Source organism: Mobula hypostoma, chromosome 11, assembly GCF_963921235.1.
Source record: "Mobula hypostoma chromosome 11, sMobHyp1.1, whole genome shotgun sequence".
Taxonomy (NCBI): domain Eukaryota; kingdom Metazoa; phylum Chordata; class Chondrichthyes; order Myliobatiformes; family Myliobatidae; genus Mobula; species Mobula hypostoma.
In genome coordinates this window covers 96,635,194-96,656,623 of record NC_086107.1, presented here as the reverse complement: position 1 = coordinate 96,656,623, position 21,430 = coordinate 96,635,194, and the positions used below count along the sequence as shown (strand labels likewise).

Below are 21,430 nucleotides of genomic sequence, written 5' to 3'. Positions count from 1 at the left end.
CAGCATTAAACTCCATCTGCCATCTTTCAGCCCACTCTTCTAACTGGCCCAAATCTCTCTGCAAGCTTTGAAAACCTACTTCATTATCCACAACTCCACCTATCTTAATATCATCTGCATACTTACTCATCCAATTTACCACCCCATCATCCAGATCATTAATGTATATGACAAATAACATTGGACCCAGTACAGATCCCTGAAGCACACCACTAGTCACCGGCCTCCAATCTGACAAACAGTTATCCACCTCTACTCTCTGGCGTCTCCCATCCAGCCACTGCTGAATCCATTTTACTACTTCAATATTAATACCTAACGATTGAACCTTCCTAACCAACCTTCCATGTGGGACCTTGTCAAAGGCCTTACTGAAGTCCATATAGACAACATCCACCGCTTTACCCTCCTCAACTTTCCTAGTAACCTCTTCAAAAAATTCAATATGATTTGTCAAACATGACCTTCCACGTACAAATCCATGTTGACTGTTCCTAATCAGACCCTGTCTATCCAGATAATTATATATACCATCTCTAAGAATACTTTCCATTGATTTACCCACCACTAACATCAAACTCACAGACCGATAATTGCTAGGTTTAGTCTTAGAACTTCCGTGGCCATGATCGTTCTTGGGCAAATTTTTCTACAGAAGTGGTTTGCCATTGCCTTCTTCTGGGCAGTGTCTTTACAAGACAGGTGACCACCCTCCCGCTCCCAGCCATTAACAACACTCTTCCAGGATTGTCTGCCTGGCGTCAGTGGTCGCATGACCAGGACTTGTGATGTGCACCGGCTGCTCGTACGACCATCCAGCACCCACTCCCACGGCTTCACGTGACCCTGATCGGGGGCGAAGCAGGTGCTACACCTTACCCAAGGGTGACCTAGGCTAGCGGAGGGAAGGAGCACCTCACACCTCCTTTGGTAGAGATGAATCTCCACCCCTACACTCAACGTCTATCTTGAAGGAAATTTTAAGGAGAAAGGTGTGTTTGCTATTTTCACTTACTCCTGAAATACGTTGCAGTTTTATTCTCCTTCAGCTTAGCGTTGTATATTTTACAGGTAACGTTGTTAACTGGGCTCTGGATCCTCAGAGTGGAGGTAATATTGCAGAGGTGCTCAGGAGAACAATTAGTGTAAACCTTGGCCGTACTGTTTTCATCGATGTCCAGGAAGCCACTGGTCCAGTGTACAGTTGGTTCTGGATAACCTCCGCATGAGGAGCAAGTCAGCCTCATGGGCTCCCCTTCATTCTGTTCTCCCTCTACGGTCAGTTCAGGGTCTTTGTAGTGGGCTAGAAATGAAAATGGACGTTAGTGGTTGATCGCAGAGTCTGCCAGTCAGTTTCATCAGTCAGATCACATCACTTCCAGCAATTACTGAGCATGGATCCACAACCATTCCCCAGTTTTCCACTAGTATCCCAGAGCTTCAAGCTGACTATTCAATTGCTCACTCGGGGTAGCCATCACCGGAAAGGGCATCAGTTTTATCAATTCCAGTTGCCCATGAACTGAGGAGGTATCTGGGCCAGACAAGGACAGCATGAAACAGTCTGTGGGAGTAACTCAGTGGGTCAGGCGGTATCTGTGGAGGCAGGGGCAGTGGGATGGTCAACGTTTCGGATTGTAGGGGCACTGGCCAAGCCCACTTCCTTTCAAATGGTTTGTTATGACAACTAATTGCTTCATGACTAGGAGCATCTGTTCGTAATTCCTGCTGGGCATGTTATTACTTGAATTTAAATATTAAATTCCCCAGCTGTCATGGTGGGAAACGATCCATGTCACTGAAACCAAGAGTTATAGTGTGATACAGCATAAAAACCACCCGCCAAGGTCCCCCTCCCCACCCGTCGTCAAGCACCCTTACCTGCCCTACCCCAGTCTACTTTCCAACAGCCTCAAGTCAGATTCTACCACTCACCTACACACTGGGAGCAACTTAGTGTTCAACTAACCTACTAACCTGGCATGTCTTGGCATTACAGGGGGTGGGCTGGTGGGGGGGGGGAAGCACTAGTGAACCCGGGGGAAGTTCATGCAGACAGAGGGAGAACACACCATCACAGGTCACGACTGAACCTGTGAGCTCTATAAAACCATGGATCCACCATACTTGGAATATTCTGTTCCATTCCAATCGTCTCATTATAGGAAGGACGTGCAAGCTTTAGAGAGGGTGCAGAGATGATTTACCTGGATTAGGGAGCATGTTCGAAGCTCAGAGTAAATTCGTTATCAATGTTCATACATGTGACCACACATTTTCATGTGGGCATTCACAGTAAGTACACAGAAAACACGACAGAATCAACGAAAAACTGCACACAACAAAGATGGACATACAACCGATACACAAAAGACAACAAACTATGCAAATACAAAAAGAAAAAAAAAGCAATAAATATCAAAAATTTGAATTGTAGAGTCCTTGAAAGTGAGCCCACAGGGTTGTGGAAACAGTTCAGTGATGGGGCAAGTGAAGTTGAGTAAAGTTATCTCCTCTGGTTCAAGTTCAAAGTAAAATATATTATTAGAGTACATACATGTCACCACATACAACCCTGAGATTCTTTTGCCTGCGGGCATACGTAGCAAATCTACAGAACAGTAACTGTAAACAGAATCAATGAACAACGAACCGTGCAAAAACAAATATAAATACATTGCAATAAATAAACAAGTATGAAATAACAAGATAAAGAGTCCTTAAAGTGAGACCATCAGTTGTGGGAATGAGTTTAGTTAGCCCCTTCTGTTCAAGAGCCTGATGGTTGAGGGGTAGTAACTGTTCTTGAACCTGGTGGGGTGAACCCTGAGGCACTTGTAACTTCTACCTGATGGCAGCAGTGAGAAAAGAGCACGACTCGGGTGTGAGGATCTTTGATGATGGATGCTGCTTTTCTACAGCAACATTTCATGTAGATGTGCTCCATGGTTGGGAGTGCTTTACCCGTGATGTACTGGGCCAAATCTACTACCTTTTATAGGATCTTCTGCTCAAAGGCATTGGTGTCCCCATACCAGGCTGTAATGCAGCCGGTCAGCACACTTTCTACCACACATCTATAGAAGTTCGCAAGGCTTTTGATGACATGCCAAACCTCCACGGGGTCATGAGGAAGTAGAAGCACTGTTGTGCTTTCTTTGCAATTTTATTTATATGATTGGTCCAGGATAGGTCCTCTGAGATAGTGACACCCAGGAGTTTAAAATAACTGGCTTTCTCCATCTCTGATCCTCCTATGATTACTGACTCATGGACCTCTGGTTTCCCTCTCGTGACGTCTACAATCAGTTCCTTGGTCTTGCTGACATTGAGTGAGAGGTTAGTGTTATTACACCTCTCCGCCAGATTTTCAGTCTCTCCTGTTTGCTGATTCATCACCACCTTTAATTCAGCCCACAACAGTGGTGTCATCGGCAAACTCAATATATGCTGTTGGCGCTGTACTTGGCCACACTGTCATAGGTGCAAAGCCAGTAGAGCAGGAGGAGACACACAAAATGCTGGAGGAACTCAGCAGGCTAGGCAGCGTCTATGGAAAAGAGTACAGTCGACGTTTCGGGCAGAGACCCTTCAGCAGGGCTAAGAGCAGGGGACTAAGCACACAGCCCTGTGGCGGTCCTGTGCTGATGGAGATTGTGGAGGAGATGTTTTCGCCAATCTAAACTGACTGGGATCTGCCAGTGAGGAAATTCAGGATCCAATTGCAAAGTAGGCATTGAGGCCCAGGTCTTAGAGTTCACAGATTGGTTTTGAGGGGACGAAGATATTAAATGCTGAGCCTGATAGTTGAGGGGTAATAATTGTTCCTGAACCTGGTAGTGTAGAACCTGAGGCTCCTGTACTTCTTTCCTGGTAGCAGCAGTGAGAAGAGAGCATGGCCTGGATGGCAGCGGTCCTTGATGATAGATGCTACTTTCCGACAACAATGCTCCTTGTACTTTCTCAATGATGGGGAGGCTTTTACCATGATAGACTGTGCTGTGTCTACTGCTTTTTGTTGGCTTTTCCATTCCAGGAATTGGTGTTTCCATACCAGGCCGTGATGCAGTCAGGGTACTCTCCATTGTACATCTATCGAAGTTTGTCAAAGTTTTAGATGACATGCTGAATCTTTGCAAACTTCTAAGAAAGTATTGGCACTGCCTGTGCCTTCTTTGTAATGGCAAAGTTGCTGACCTGTCTTATGAGGATGGGTTGAGGGAGCTAAGGCTTTTCTCCATGGAGTGAAGGAGGATGAGGGCTGTGTTAGATGATAAGAGGCTTGGGTCGAGTGGATAGCCAGAGACTTTTCTCCAGGGTAGAAATGGTTGATACGAGGGGTCATTTTAAAATGATTGGAAGGAAGTGTAGGGGGATGTCAGTGCTGGCTGTGTGCAACGTGCAGCCCAGGGCAGTGGTAGTGGCAGATACATTAGTAATCTTTAACCCTTAGATGGACACATGGATGACAGAAAAATGGAGGGCTATGTAGGAGGGAAGGATTAGATTTATCTTAGAGTAGATTGAAAGATCAGCACAACATAAGGCCTGTACTGTACCATGCTGTAATGTCCTATGTTGTATTTGAGACACCAGCTCTAATTGCAGTACACTACAAGTACTACAAGAACCAGCACAGTGCTGTCAATGTTGACCAGGGCTCAGGCTTCAGATTTCCCAGTTCAACATTAACTTGGCACTGTCCACATTAACTTGAAACCACGCTGATTCGAAATGATAATGTATTTACATAGAAAACATAGAAAACATAGAAAATAGGTGCAGGAGTAGGCCATTCGGCCCTTCGAGCCTGCACCGCCATTTATTATGATCATGGCTAATCATCCAACTCAGAACCCCGCCCCAGCCTTCCCTCCATACCCCCTGACCCCCGTAGCCACAAGGGCCATATCTAACTCCCTCTTGAATATAGCCAATGAACTGGCCTCAACAGCTTCCTGTGGCAGAGAATTCCACAGATTCACCACTCTCTGTGTGAAGAAGTTTTTCCTAATCTCGGTCCTAAAAGGCTTCCCCTCTATCCTCAAACTGTGACCCCTCGTTCTGGACTTCCCCAACATCGGGAACAATCTTCCTGCATCTAGCCCGTCCAATCCCAAAGAAATGGAGCCAACAGTATGAATTAGTCGTTTCCTCACAACAAAGGAGACTATCTGGAGAAGAGTTACAGGGGAGAGAGCAGAACCAGGTTTAATATCACTGGCAAATATAGAGAAGAGAAAAATTGAATTACATTAAGTATATATATATGGCTATTAAATAGGTAAGTTAAAATAAATAGTGCAAAGAACAGTAATTTTAAAAAGTAGTGATATAGTGTTCTTGGGTTCAATGTCCATTTGGAAATCAGATGGCAGAGGGGAAGAAGATGCTCAGGAGTCACTGAGTGTGCGCCTTCAGGCTTCTGTACCTCCTTCCTGATGGTAGCAATGAGAACAAGGCATGTCCTGGGTGGTGGGGGTCCTTAATGATGGATGCTGCCTTCCTGAGGCACTGCTCCTTGAAGATGCTGTATACTACGGATCCTTGTACCCATGATGGACCTGACTAATTTTGCAAGTTTCTGCAACTTACTTCAATCCTGTGCCCCATACCAGACCGTCAGAATGCTCTCCACAGTACATCTGTAGAAGTTTTCAAGTATTTTAGGTGACAAACCAAATCTCCTAATGAAATACAGCCGCTGTCTTGCCTTCTTTACAGCTGCATTGATATGTTGGGACCAGGTTAGATCCTCAGAGATCTTGACACCCAGGAACTTGAAATTGCTCACTCTCTCCACTTCTGATCCCTTGATGGGGACTGGTTCGTGTTCCCTCATCTTACCCTTCCGGAAGTCCACAATCAGCTCTTTGGTCTTGTTGACATTAGGTGAAAGGTTGTTGCTGGGACACCACTCAACCAGTCGGTATATCTCCCTCCTGTATGCCCCTTCATCACCATCTGAAAGGTGGTGAAAAAAAGCCACGTCATCCCACAGAGAACATGCACCGAGTTATTGTTCCGTACTTCATACTCAGTGCAAGAGAGGCCTGGGTGCAAACAACCCAAAGAAGCGACCTGGCAGAAACCGTCACAACAGACATTAGAAGAGAATGGTGTCAACAGAAAGTCCCCAGAAGGAGTGTGTGACCAGTGACACATAGGCAACTTCAAAGGGGGAGAGGAGCAGAGCTAGGTGTAAGGTGTGATCTGGTGGCTAACCCTTATGCTTTTGATCCGTCAGGTTGTGGTTTCCGTTAAAGCAGTCTGGCCACAGGCACCAGCAAGGTGCTGACTGAGCGATGTCTGTCAGCCGAGATCTTACACAAAGCGGATCAAGGGCGATCCCGCAGCACAACCTTAACTCAGATCAAAGGAGTTCCCCTCATGCCCTGGCTAGTTTTTATCCCCTGGCCAGTACTACTAAAAGTACAGATTATCTGTCACACTGCTTGTCTGGGGAACTCTGACACATGTGAAATGTCCGAGCTCAAGGACAGATACTACCCCTGCTATTATAAAACTACTGGATAATTCCCTAGCACAATAACATGGTCTCTTGACATTGCAATCTATCTCGTTATGATTTCACTTATTTTATTTCGTGATACTACTCCCTTCCGGCCCTTCGAGCTGCAGCACCCCAGCAACCTCGATTAAGCCTAGCCCAATCACGGGACAGTTTACAACGACCGATTCACCTGCCCAGTACGTCTTTGGACTGTGGGAGGAAACCGGAGCACCCGGGGAGAACCCCACACATTCCGGGGGGAGGGCGTACAGAGACTCCTTACAGAACGGCACCGGATTGAATTCCGATCTCTGGAACGCGCCGAGCTGCTGACCGCTATGCCTCTGCGCTGCCTTTTCCTTGCGGTTTGTTGCTTACACCTCACCCTGAATTCTGGTATTGGTTTACCTTCTTCTACCTCAATGCAGTGTGTGTGAACAGTACGCAGGATAAGTTTTCACTGTTATCTCGGTACACGGCTCAGTAATAAACCAACTGCAGAGACAGCAGTGACAGAGCTTCATCAGAAGTTCTGTGCCAGGATGGCCAACTGCTTGCTCACTAACAGTCGGAGGCACTTCAAGGTCCCGGCATCCAGAAATCAACCTAAAGGTTAATAACCACATGCATTGTCGTGATGGGAAGAGAGGAGAGGGGAGAGATGAGAGAGAGGGGTAGCAGAGAGAGTGATTGGGGAGAGAAGGGGAAGAGAGGAGGAAGGGAGAAACGGGATGGATAAAGTCAGGGCACGACAGGGAGCGAGGAACCAGAGCGGGAGTGAGTGGGAGTGGGGAGAGTGGGGGAGAGGGGCCAGGGGAGGGAAGGGGAGAGAGGAGGGAGAGAAGGGGAAGGGGAGGAGAGGGGAGAAAGGGAGAAACGGGATGGATAAAGTCAAGGCATGAGAGGGAGCAAGGAGCCAGAGGGGGAGTGTGGAAGTGGGGTGAATGGGGGAGAGGGGCAGGGAGGCAGGGGACGAGGGGAACACAGAAGGTGGGATAGGCCTTTGGTTTTGACTGTCCTCAAGTGTATTGCATTCACAATGCTACTTTTAAATAGAGCTCCTTGTCTGGCTGTCAGCCAAGAGCCTATTGAATGCTGTTATTCAAAAACTGTTGAGTGAGTCAGAGAGCTCGCTTGAACGCGAATGCCAATTACTGATCCAAACAGGTTCCATATTGAAGATCACAATGAGTTCCTGGAGGAGCTACCAACACGTCTTTTCAAGTCAATGTACAATTAGCAGGCTTCAGTAATCACAGAGCAGGAGGGGGAGGTCTCCGTTTTGTATGCTGATGGAAGGGTAGTTCCAATTTGAGCTCCTTATGTGCGTTGTTCGTCTTAAAACTCAGCCACGGACATATTAAAGCCATGGAAAGGGTGGCTTGGTTAGTCACCAGACATCATGTTTATCAGATCATCAGTGGACTGACCTCTGGAATGAGAATACGTTCCCCCTTACTTCAAGAGCAGGGGATTTGAGAAGGAACAGCAGCACAGCGTGAGCTGAGATGTTAAACTTGTAATCTCTTGACCTTAAGTAAAGATTAAGGAATTTTAGCCTTTCTTAAATCTGTTTCCTTGGGACTTGTGTGCATCTGGCCAGTCGTAACTCACTTACTGATGCCCTGTAAAAACAGACCGGCAGGAAAAGAAACCCATCCTACGACAGTGTCTGGTAGATTCACCAGGGAAATGCTGGGAGGACATCAAAGACTTTTCTCCCCATAGCCAAGCTTACTTGAGAATCTATTTCTTTAAACTTTCATTCAACAGGCAATTTGGAATAGGGAAGTAAATGCCAGCCTCCCAACAAGGCCGACATTCAGTGAAGGAATATTGAAAGAATCATCGCTTATTTATTCATCTACAAGCAAGGCAACAGCTCGAGTTTCAAAGTGGACAAGACCAAAGAGATGATTATGGACTCCAGGAAGGGGGAGGCTGACCACTCCTCCCTGTACATCATACACGGCTCCTTTCTGGGAGTGCACACAACACGCGATCTCACCTGGACCCTCAACACCACCTCTTTGGTCGAAAAAGCACAGCAGCATCTCCACATCCTGAGGAGATTGAGACAAGAACCCACCCCACCCCCACCAACTATCAGGCAGGAGACATCATAACATTAGGACAAGAACTGTTAGGATGGGAAAAAGCTTCTTCCCCCCAGGCCATAGGACTACTGCATTCACTGCTACCAAGCAGGACTCTTCACCAATGAGGTGCTAGTAGAGTAATGCTGCTCAATTTTTAAACTTGAATTGCACATGCACCTTATTATTTGTGGTAATATTACTTTATATGTTATGTGTGTGTGAGATATATGTACTGTGTTGTTCACCTTGGTCCAGAGCGACGTTGACTCGCTTGGCGGTAGATATGTGTACGGTTGAATGACAGTAAACTTGACATGCTGTAGTCTCTACGTACTATTAAACCTTACCCCAACAACCATGTAATTTCCTGAGAGACAATTTACTTTAGTCCTATTTAAATGAATAAATAACACTACCTATAACATATTTTCTGAAGCAAATCACCACAGTGAGGAGGAAGGAAGAAGGGAGGCTGGTTCAGGGGTGGGGGGTGAGCCGTGCAGGGGCATTGCGAAGCGCAACATGTTTGAGCCGGGGTTGCAGATGGAGATGGTATCGCTGTCGCAGTTAGAGTGAGCGATTTGGAGAGCAGTCGATGAGGGGAGAGTTTTGATGCCTGTCCACCCCTAACCCAGGTGCGAGGTTGGATCACCCCAAGCGCCGAGCGATTCGGGCTTCGGGCTTTGCAGTCTGGGTGTGTCGCTACAGGTCCTAGAGCGAGGCACTTCTCAGAGCCTGAACAATTTAAACATCAGCACAGGTAGACTGGAAGCCTGAGTGTCAGGTACAGAGGCGAGGGTGGGGCTGATTTCGCGTCATCTCCTAAGAATGTTCATTCCCTTTTCCGCGGCGTCAAGGCTGCGAACTGATCTGGTTGCTGTGCATTTTTGCCCCGCTGCTGTGATGAATTCGGACCTACTCCAGCTGCTCCTGATGGTTCAGTCTGGTTCAGAATGCCATTGGCTTGCTTCTGTAGTTTGCATCATCCGGGTTTTTTTTCTCTCTCTCTCTTTCTCTGCACAGTGGTTTTCTGGTCTTTTTTTAAATTCGGTTATTCGGGTTTCTTGCTTTGTGGCTGCCTGCAAGCAGACAAATTTCAAGGTGTATAATTTATACTTTCTTTGATAATAAATGTGCTTTGAACCTTTGAACATTTGAAGGAATATAAGAGAAGTTCCTAACACTGGAAGATGAATAAATTCCAGGAGATCACAAAATCTAGGAGGTACATGGAGAGAAAAGATTTAATGTGATTATGGTCCAAATGGAGGCAGTGAGATTCAGTTATATGGGCTACTTGGTCAAAATGGATGAGTCAGACTGAATGAACTATTTCTGTGCTGTATGCTTCTATGAATCTACACTGTCTTTCATAGCCTTTGGCTGGTCCTATACATTATCTCATCTTAGTAACATAACAAACCATCAGCCTGAAATTCTTGAGTCCACAAATATCTGAAATCCAAGCTTTGTAAACCAAATGACTCTTCAAGAAAGTGTTAATAAACGCACTTCCACAGGTACAACAATCTTTTGAGGAAAAAAAAAGCACATAACTTTCATTAATTTACTTACATGTAAAAGCAGAGAAATTGAACATGTAGAAACATAGAATCTGTGAACAGGCCAAATTGCAATTAGCTTCCAAGCTGGGTGGGGTGAGAAAGTTAGTCCATGGTGGGTGTGCAATAATTAAACACTAGAACCAAGAAAACCAGTGGACCTTTTACAAACTAAGTGAGGACATTGATAGAGTCTGAGGATTGAGGAATAACATAGGAGAGGTATTTGCACTGATTTGGAAGGCATGACTGAGAGCTACCAGCAGAACATACCACTGTCTCTGGGGTACTTTCAAAGGCCAAGGGCATTCAGGCATTCTTGCCCATGGTTAAGTATGCAATTTTGTGCTTAATAAATTCTTGATCTTTTATACAAAGCACTGGTCACCGCTCTGTTTTTTTCTTGTCCAAGAACCGTCCCGGTCTGCAACCGGGATCTATCTATAATCACCTACTGCTGGGTCCAAACAAACTTGCACTGGAGACCCTCCCTGTACACTGCACCATTAGAGGAGCAACTGCCATCTACAACATAGGAAGTGACACGCCCATTTCAAACACAAGTTCTGCTGAAGGGTTTCGACCCAAAGCATCGATTGTCCACTTCACTACACAGATGCTGCCTGGCACACCGAGTTCCTCCTGCTCCTTTGTGTGTTTACCCCATTTCTTAAGCAAGCTCCGTTTTCCATAATATACGGCAAACCCTTTCAATTTGGCTTTCCCTTCCAATTTGTCACTACCCTTGCTCTGATCGAGAAAAGTTTAAAAACAAGAAGCAAATCTTTACCTGCTATTTGCAATGTAACTGTAACTTTTAGTACCACGTCGTAATTCAAAGACAGCGTTTTCAACTGAATGAGGCAGATGTACTTGGCTTCGTCACTCACTTGGAGGTCAGTCAGAAGGAGGGAGAAGTTACCTTGTTTAAATTCTGTGGAAAATAGCTTTGCTCTGTGGCTGTAGTTCTGGTCGGGATGTTCCTGACCTGAGTAAAAGGCATAAATGCACTGGGACGCCACTTGCCAGTAAACACGTATCTCATTATTGACTTTTTTTCCCAACTCGGTGTTCATGCAAGGCAGAAGAGAACTTTCTCCAACAATTCCTGTCACGGTAAGGGGAGTCAATGATTCTGGGAGAAAATAACAAAAAATATGTGTAAGTGTGGTTTGCTGATTCTGAAGTATGTTAACCATTAAGGGTAACGAACTTCTGGAGAAGAAAGTTCAAAGTAAATTTTATCATCAGGAGTACATACTGTATATATCACATACAGTATACATCCTCAGATTCTTTTTCCTGCGGGCATACCCAGTAAATCTATAGAACAGTAACTCTAAACAGAACCAATGAAAGATCAGGTAGAGCATCGAAAAGAAAACAAATGCAAATATAAATGAATAGCAATAAATAATGAGAACATGAAATAACAAGATAAAGAGTCCTTAAAGTGAGATCATTCATTGTGGGAATATTTCAATGGACAGGCAAGTGAGTATAGTTTTCCTCTTTCATTCAAGAGCCTGATGGGTGAGGAGCAGTAACTGTTCTTGAACCTGGTGGTCCGAGTCCTGAGGCTCTTGTACCTTCTACCTGATGACAGCAGCAAGAAAAGAGCATGGCCAGGGTGGTAAAGATCCTTAATGCTGGATGCTACTATCCTGCAGCAGTGTTTCACGTAGATGTGCTCAAAGGTTAGGAGATGTACTGGGCTGAATCCACTACCTTTTATAGGATTTTCTGTTCAAAGGCATTGGTGTTCCCATACCAGGCTGTGATGCAGCCAGGCAATACACTCTCCACTACACATATGTCAAAGCTTGTCGGGAGATGCATTCATGGATCAGATAGACTCATGCTTGGTGAAATCTGCAACCACACCAGATGCAAATGGAGGGAACTATCCACCAGCTGAGAAGGTAAGTCTCCGGAACAGACAAAGTTCCTGCAGAGTGACTATAAAATGGGAGTGAACGTGATAACAACTTGTCTCCCACATCTGAGAAGGGGACCAACATGGCAGATGACCTCAAAGATACGATAATAGTATCATCTTTAAGAAAGATGATGTTCCTTTGGTCAGAATTACACAGGGGTCATCCTGCTACCTGACACTGGGAGTGTCATTGCAAAGCACCCCCCACCTCCATTCACCTCAAAGAATTCTTTCCAGGTTCATAATGTTGACCCCTTCTATCAACAGCTCCAATGGACATGATCTTTATCATGCAACAAATCCAAGAAAAAATTAGAGAAGCAAACTAACCACCGTACATGGTTGTTTTTGAGCCTAGGTAACCTTCAGAAGTTTGATCTAGTGCTTTCCTGGCAGATACGACAAATAAACTCTTCTCAGGCTTCTAGCCGGGTACAGGTAATGATTGTAACCAAAGTTTCGATGGTCCCTGAAGAAGATGGCAGAGTTTGTCATCGAAATGCCGGTTATAATCGATATCTGTACCTGGCTGGAAGCCCGAGAAGAGTTTATTCTTCTGAAATTTGTCGCCATTCTGCATCTGTGACGCTAAGGCATGCAAACTGTGATCTTACACAACTGTTCAAATTACAGAGAAACTCAGCAAGTCAGGCAGCATCTATAGAGGGGAGTAAACATTTGATACTTCAAGCCAAGGTTCCTCTTCATAGATGCTGCCTGACTTGCTGAGTTTCTCCAGCATTTTGTGCGTGTTGCTCCAATTCCAGTACAGATTGGGGTCAAGAACGAAACCTCCTCTTGCTGTAATGCTGTATCGCAATCCTTACAACCTTCAGCTAGAGAGGTGCTGACTCAGAGGGAATGAGAAAATGTTCAACCTTCATCATCTTTACTCCAGAACCAAGATCACCTTAACACTTCTCAACGAGTTAGAGTGTGAAAAACATATTTGTGTATTTGCGCATTCAGAGGCCAAGATCCAAGCCATTGCTGATGACTCCACTCAGGTATAAGAGAGAATCAGCCTAACACAGAAACCTAAAAGACCCAGATCTTCTACTAACCCTCTCTCCCACACATCACACCAACAATCAAGAACCTTAACTGCACCCTAAAAATTTGAATCATTTTCCATTTCTCAGGAGCCACTTCTAGGCAGACATCAATGACAAAATTCACTATTTCCCACTGTTTGCTTGCATAGTCTTCAGCCAGCTGAGGAAAAACCTGGTCTACTGGCCAGCAGTGGACACTGCCCTCATACACACTGCAGAAATGCAGATAACATGGAAGAGGAACTTCAAAGCATTGAAGATGGACGAATGTTGCCACTGCAAGATCCCTAAAAATCCCTTTACAGAATGCATGGACCAATAAGCAAACATCCTCTCCCAGGACAATACGCCCAGAAATGTGGCACACTCATGCTTAAGGGTTGGCCTCCCCAGGGCTAAGATGAAATCTATCCAAGGATGATCTAGGAAGGAGATAGCTGAGAACATGACGGAGGTGTCCACTTCTTCATTAGCCACCGGAGATTGGAGGACAGAAATGTTGCTCCTTTATTTAGGAAAGACAGCAGAGATAAACCAGGTTGATTAGCTTTACATCAGTGGTGGAGAATTTGTTGGAGAGAATTCTAAGGAATAGGAATTATGTACATTTGAAAAGGCAGGGGCTACTCAGAGAGAGTCAGCATGGCTTTGTGCATCACTAATTTGATTATTTTCAGGAGGAAAGCAGTAGATGTTGCCCATATGAACTTCAGTAAAGCATTTGACAAGATCCCACATCTTGGCTGGTCCAAAAGATTAAGGTCAAAATGGATTAACTAACTGGATCCAAAATTGGTTTGATGATAGGAGGCAGAGGACTGTTGCGGAAGGATACACTTTTGACTGGAAGTCTGTGACTAGTGGTAAACTACAGAGATCAGTGCTGGGACTTTTGTTGTTTGTGATTATGCAATAACAACTCGGATGTGAGGTATGACTGGCAATTTTGTGGATGACAAAACAATTGGTAAAGGAGGTTATCCAAGGCTACAGAAGGATGGAGATTAGATGGAGCAGTGGCGGATGGAAATGAAGACCAACAAGCACATTATCATACATTTTGAGAAGTCATTTTGGGCAGCGTATACACAGTAAGTGGTAAGGTGCTAGGGCACTATAGAATGCTTATGACCTTGGGGTCCAAGTCCAAAGTTTCTGGAAAGTGGCAACACAGGTAGATAGGGTGGTGAAAATCGTGTAGGCTACAAGAGTTGGGACAGTGTTTTGTAACTTTCAAAAACACTGATTCGACTGCACTACTAGCATTGTGTGCAGTTCTGGTCACTACACAAGACAAAATGCTGGAGAGAGTGGGGATGGGATTCACCAGAATGTTGCCTAGATTGTAGGAGTTTACTTGTGGGGAGAGATTGAATAGCCTGAGCTTGTTTCTCCAGGAATGAAGGGAGCTGCGGGGTGAGCTGATAGAATTATATATAGTTATGAAAGACATAGACAATCAGAATCTCTCTTCTAAGGTAGTGGTTAATACCAAAATCAAGAGATTATGGTGTAAGATGAGAGGGGAAAGTTTCGTTTTACTTCTGAAATGTGCTGCTTAGAAGAGATGCTGGAATCAGAAGCAACCTGAATTTTTGACAGGCATCTGAATAGAAAAAGACACAGATGTATTCAGACCTAATGCAGGCAGACGGGATTGGTGTAGATGAGAATGCATAGCATGATGGGCCAAAGGGCTCATTTCCTCTGTACTGTCATTTTCTGTCATTCCTATGACTGAACCAGCTCTTGGTGGTTCTCATGCTGTCTGCATGCCTCTTGAAGCAAGCACTCTACTCCAAGTTCTGCCAACTCTAAAGCATTCAAGGCAAACTTCATGGCCTTCACAGTATCTCAGTGAAAATATGTGACTTCTTCACAGGAAAGCCCGGCATACAGTCACCTAAAGTGTAGAAAAAGCATCAGGAAAGGCACTGAGTAACTTGTGTCTCTAGACTGAGAATTTATAGAAGTTTATTGATTGATTGATTGATTGATTGATTGAGATACAGCACGAATAAGCCCTTCCAGATCTTTGAGCTGCCCAGTAATCCCCCGATTTAACCCTAGCCTAATCACAGGACAAATTACAATGCCTAATTAACCTACCAACGGGTACGTCTTTGGACTGTGGGAGGAAACCGGAGCACCCGGAGGAAACCCGCGCGGTCACGGGGAGAACGTGCAAACTCCTTACAGGCAGAGGCGGGAATTGAACCCAGACCACTGCCCCACAGAGCCGCAAGGACAGAACATCCTTAGCGACTCACCCTCCCTCCCTATCAAGTACAACCTGCCCCACCAGCTACGAAAGACAAGTGGCCTGCAAGCTCCTCGGCCACATAGGAACTTGGAGAATCCTACTGTGAGCAAATCACCCTCACCCCAAGTATCTGCCTAACAGGAAGTGCATACCATTGCAGGGTTTGATGAAAGTGGCTTAATGTTTTCTGCAAACCAGAAAGCAACACACACAACATGCTGGAGGAACTCAGCAGGTCAGGCAGCATCTATGGAAGTGAATGAACAGTTGATGTTTCGGGTTGAGATCCTTCTTCAGGACTGGAAATCAAGGGGGAAGAGGCCAGAATAAAAAGGTAGGGGAGAGGGGAGGGGAAGGAGGATAGCTTAAAGGTGATAGGTGAAGCCAGGTGGGTGGAAAAGGTAAAGGGCTGGAGAGGAAGGAATCTGATAGGAGAGGAGAGTGGATCATGGGAGAAAGGGAAGGAAGAAGGGACCCAGAGGAGGATGATAGGCAGGTAAGAAGAGGTAAAAGGCCAGAGTGCAGAATAGAAGAAGATAGGAGGGAGGGAGAGAGTAACTTTTTTTTTGACGGAAGGAGAAATTGATATTCATGCCATCAGGTTGGAGGCTACCTAGATGGAATACAAGGTGCTACTGCTCCTGAAGGTGGCCTCATCGTGACACAAGAGGAGGTCATGGACCGACATGTCGGAACGGGAATGGGAATCAGAATTAAAATGTTTGGTAAAAGACCTGGTAAGCTCTTTTCCTTTCCAGATTCTGGTGAACATCCTTATGTCACCTGATCTGTGGAGCAAATACTAATAAATAGGACATTCTCCCACAGAAAACAGCTTCCAAATAATCTTCAGCCATTGAGCACAGTCCACAAGGACAGATAGACAGCTGGTTAATAGGATGGGAAGCAGGATATAACCTGGGGTAGAGCTGGAAAGGATCTCTGAGCTCTATGGATACTTTTTACATGGTTGCCTCTTTCAGGAGACAATAACGTTTGAACATCGATTTCTCGAACTTCCAGTAGTTGCGACCCTCTCTCCTTCACCATCTCCTGCTCCCACTTCCCTCTCTCACCTTACCTGCCTACCTGCCCAACACCTCCCTCTGGTGCTTCTCCCTCTTCCCTTTCTTCCATAGTGCTGTACCCTCTCCTGTCAGATTCCCCCTTCTCCAGACCTTTATCTCATTCACCAATCAACTTCCCAGCTCTTTACTTCACCGCCTCCCCCGCTCTTGGTTTCACTTCGTCACCTACCACCTTGTACTTCTTCCTCCCCTCCCCCCACCTTCTTACTCTGTCTTCTTTCACCCTCTCCCCCTCTCCCAGCTTCACCTGTCACCTACAACCTTGTACTTCTCCTTCTTCCAGTCCTGATGAAGGGTCTCGGCCCAAAACATCGACTGTTTACTCTTTCCCATGAATGCTGCCCGGCCTGCTGAGTTCCTCCAGCATTTTGTGCGGGTCGCTTTGGATCTCTAGCATCTGCAGATGTTGTCATGTTAACGTTTGGATGGTGAAATTTAAAAAAAGTAAAGGCTCATAATTAAAGAATTTAGGATGTCCAAACAGTTGTTCGCTTGAACAGCTGCATCCTCCATGCGTAACTAGGCTACATACACCAACTCTGAGCCATGCAGACGGGTGAAGTAATATGTTCTGCCTCCTGGAGAACTGAGTCATTCTGATTCAAGAAAGTGGCCAAAGACAACATTTTCGGTGCCTCAAAATAATCCCAGAAAAAAAAACTCGGCCCGAAGTGCCCTTAGGGAGTTCTTAGGGAGATCTTTGTTCTGTCTGCCCTGCTGTAACGACAGCTCAAAACGTGGGCAGATTAGCATCGTCCTGTAGTGATCAGTTCCCACATAGTGATCCCTTTTGAGGGAGTTCTGAAACTCCAAGGAAAGGGAGAGATAATTCGGCTGGGATCGAGATCCTGCCCAGGTGCATGTCCCACACTCTGGTACTGGAACGGGTGTGCGGAAAAGATTGGTGTGCTGTACACGATAGGAGAATCATGCATAGAGGCAATCTGGTGTACCATTATGAAGAACTGAAAATGCATTTTTACCTGCTCTGCAACACAAAAGCAATATTCCCGATCCAAACAGCCCAAGCGTCAGCCGGGTCACCCTAAGGCAAAGCAAATGAATTGATATTTCAAAGGTGAATCCATTTATAAGTCACTGACAACACATCTATGACAAAAATTAAACATTCTTCTCAATGATTCAATGTAGAATCAGTTCTGGGGAGTCGAGGAGTGATGCAGCATTGAAATAGGAACTTCAGCCTATCAGGTTTATGCTAACATCAACCATCTATCTACATGAATTCCATTTCCCCAGTACTTGGGATGTAGCATTCAATGCCTTGCTGATCCAGGTGCTTATCATTAGATAATAGAGTCACGGAAAAGTACAGCACAGAAACAGGCCCTTTGGCCCATCTAGTCCATGCCAAACCATTTAAACCACCTACTCCCATCGACCCACACCGGGACCAGAGATCTCCCGACTCCTATCACTCACATACCTATCCAAACCTCTCTTATACGTTGAAATTGAGCTCATGTGCACCATTTGTGCTGGCAGCTTGTTCCACTCTCATGACCCTCTGAGTGAAGACGTTTCCCCTCATGACCCCCTTAAACTTTTCACCTTTCACCCTTAACCCATGACTTCTAGTTGCAGCCCCATCCAGCCTCAGTAGAAAAGCCTGCTTGCATTTACTCTATCAATACCACATAATTTTGTATACTTCTATGAAATCTCTGCTCATTTTTCTATGTTCCAAGGAATGAAGTCCTCACCTATTCAATCTTTCAGGTCCTCCAGTCCTGCCAACATCCTTGGAAATGTACTCTCTGTACTCTTTCAACCTTATTGACCATCTTCCCTGTCGGTAGGCAACTAAAACTGCACACAATACTCCAACTTAGGCCTCAGCAACGCCTTATACAATGCCAACATAACAGACAAGTTCCTGTACTCTAGGTGCTTCTTCAATAAAAAGAAGTAAGAAGGCAGATGGAATTGAAGTCCTCATTTATGATCAATTATTTGTTACTCTCACGTTTCCTCATGTTTTGCATCCTGTGGGCTTTACAGTTTGCTGTGATCAAAGCTCCAAAGCACAAAAACTATATGAATCAGAATCAGAATCAGCTTTACCATCACTGTCTTACATGAGAAGGTTTGTCGTTTTACAAAGACTTAAATTACTATAAACTATAAAATAAATAAATAGTGCAAAAATAAAAGGGATAATGAGAAACACGAGAGATTCTATTGATGCTGAAAATCCAACACACACTAAATGCTGGAGGAACTCAGCAGGTCAGGCAAAGAACAAACAGTCAACGTTTCGGGCCGAGACCCTTCTTCAGGACCGAGAAGGAAGGGGGAAGACGCCAGAATAAACAGGTGGGGGGAGGGGAAGGAGGATAGCTGGAAGGTGATAGGTGAAGCCAGGTGGGTGGGAAAGGTCAAGGGCTGGAGAGGAAGGAATCTGATAGGAGAGGAGAGTAGACCATGGGAGAAAAAGAAAGAGGAGGGACCCAGGGGAGGCGATAGACAGGTGAGAAAAGGCAAGAGGCCAAGAGTGGAATAGAAGAAGAGGAGAGGGGGAGGAGAAATGTTTTTAAAGGAAGGAGAAATTGATATTCATGCCATTAGGTGGTAGGCTACCCAGACGGAATATAAGGTGTTTCTCCTCCTCCGTGAGGGCGGCCTCATCTTGGCACAATAATGGATAATGAGATAGTGTCCCTGGACAGTTCATAGATCTGACGGTGGAAGGGAGGAAGCTGTTCTGGGGTCGTTGAGGCAGCTGATGCAGAACCTGGAGGGAGGATCCGCCTTCACCACCCACTCAAGAAATGTGTTCCAGATTCCAATCACCCTCTGCATCATATCCCCACTAAAGCTCTTACCCTAAAGATAGATAAATAGTTACTGTAGATACTTTATTCATCCCCAGGTATCTACAGTGTCATAGTATCATCACGAGTGCACAGATACAGTATACAAATATTAGAAGAGAAGTAAGAAAGAGTAAAAAATAAGTTACCTCAAACAGTCTAACAGGGGGAGGTCATCACTTCCCCAGCTATAGGTTGACTCATTATAGAGCCAAATGGCCAAGGGTAAAAATGACCTCATATAGCGCTCTTTGGAGCAGTGCTGTTATCTATTACTAAAAATGCTCCTCTGTTCAGCCAAGGTGGCAAGCAGAGGGTGAGAAACATTGTCCAGAATTGTCAGGATTTTCTGTAGAGTCCTTTGTTCCACCACAGCCTCCAGTGTCTAAACACAGCCTCTAGTTTTAGACACCTCTGTTATGGGTAAAGGCTTCCTACCATGCACCCTACCAATGCCTCTCATAATTTGTATACCTCTACCAGGACAATCCTCAGCCTTCCCCGCTACAAGGCAAACAAGACCCAGCCCATCCAATCCCCCATCGTAACTCAAACATTCCATCCAGGAAACATCCTGGTGAACTTTCCTTGCAACTCTCCAGTCCAATCATATCCTTCCTACAGTATACACAGTACCCCATCTGTGGTATAACTAATGTTCTATAAAATTTAACCACACCCTCCTTATTCCTATATAATGTGCCCCAGATAATGAAGGCAAGCATCATGTAAACCTTCTTCACCACCTTATCTACCTGCAATGCTCCTTTGGGCATCTTTGAGTTTGCAAACCAAGTGCCTCTTTCCTCAACACTCGCCAGCACCCTGCCATTCAAGTGTGAGGTGAGGCACTTCAGGAAGCAAAGAGTAATTAAACCTCCAAATTAAACTCTGCCTTAGCCCTACTGAGCTGCTGATCAATAATTCTCTGGCCTAACACCATGCTCTGGTATCAACGACACCACAATTCGCATCCAGGTGATTAAATTACATCTTAAAAACAGCAAGGTTTCCAGCACTGGTCCCTGTGCACACCACTGGTCACAGGCTTCCAATCACTAAACCAAACCTCTACCATCACCAACAAGAGAGAATCTGCAGATGCTGGAAATCTGAGCAACACGCACAAAATGCTGCCTGGCCTGCTGAGTTCCTCCAGCATTTTGTGTGTGCTCCTCTACCATGACCTTTTGTTTCTAAAGATTCAAAGTACATTTACTATCAAAGTATGTATGCTGTATACAACCCTGAGATTTGTCTTCCCACCGACAGCCACAAAACAAAGAGAACCATGGAATCCATTCAAAAAGAAACATCAAACCTCCCCTAACATGCAAAAATCAGATTGCACAAATGGCATCAAGCACATCAACCTCTGTTAAAAAAAAATCATGTATACTTAAGGCAGAGGCAGATAGATTCTTGATTGGTCAGGACATGAAGGGATTTGGGGAGAAGGCAGGAGATTGGGGCTGAGAGGATAATTGGATCAGCCGTGATGAAATGCTGGAGCAGACTGAATGGGCCCAAATAGTCTAATCCTGCTCCTAAATCTTATTGCCTTATCGTCAGATGGCAACAAGAACATCAACCCCTCCGCGCAAAAAAATCGCACAAAGGGCAACAAGAACATCAACCCCCTGTGCAAAAAAAAACAAAATGGGCAAACGTCAGCAAAAACATCAACCTCCGCACAAAACAAAACAAATAGTGCAAACAGCAGCAAGAACATCAACCCCCACGCAAAACAAAACAAATTGTGCAAACGTCAGCAAGAATATCAACCCCCACGCAAAACAAAACAAATTGTGCAAACGTCAGCAAGAATATCAACCCCCACGCAAAACAAAACAAATTGTGCAAACGTCAGCAAGAACATCAACCCCCACGCAAAACAAAACAAATTGTGCAAACAGCAGCAAAAACATCAACCTCCGCACAAAAGACAACAAGAACATCACCCCCGCCCGCCCAAACATGTGCAAAGTCAATCACCAAGTCAATTTTGTACACAATTCGACAACTTGTGTTGGATCCCATGGGTGTTAACTATTTGAACCTGTCAGTAGTGTGGAA

The 21,430-nt window shown here is 45.1% G+C and overlaps 1 protein-coding gene across 5 annotated transcripts in view; it reads right to left on the bottom strand.

Moving 5' to 3' along the window:
• LOC134354365 (ICOS ligand-like) overlaps window positions 1-21,430 on the bottom strand; it is a 64,437-nt gene that overhangs the window by 23,368 nt on the left and 19,639 nt on the right. For 3 of the 5 annotated variants that reach the window (XM_063063320.1, XM_063063319.1, XM_063063321.1), the window contains exons 3-5: window positions 17,504-17,565; window positions 10,966-11,310; window positions 1,016-1,303 (exon numbers count right to left, since the gene is read on the bottom strand). In XM_063063320.1, coding sequence (XP_062919390.1) covers window positions 1,016-1,303; window positions 10,966-11,310; window positions 17,504-17,565 — 695 coding nt within the window. The remainder of the gene's footprint in view (window positions 1-1,015; window positions 1,304-10,965; window positions 11,311-17,503; window positions 17,566-21,430) is intronic. The other 2 variants (XM_063063322.1, XM_063063323.1) reach the window with 2 other exon arrangements.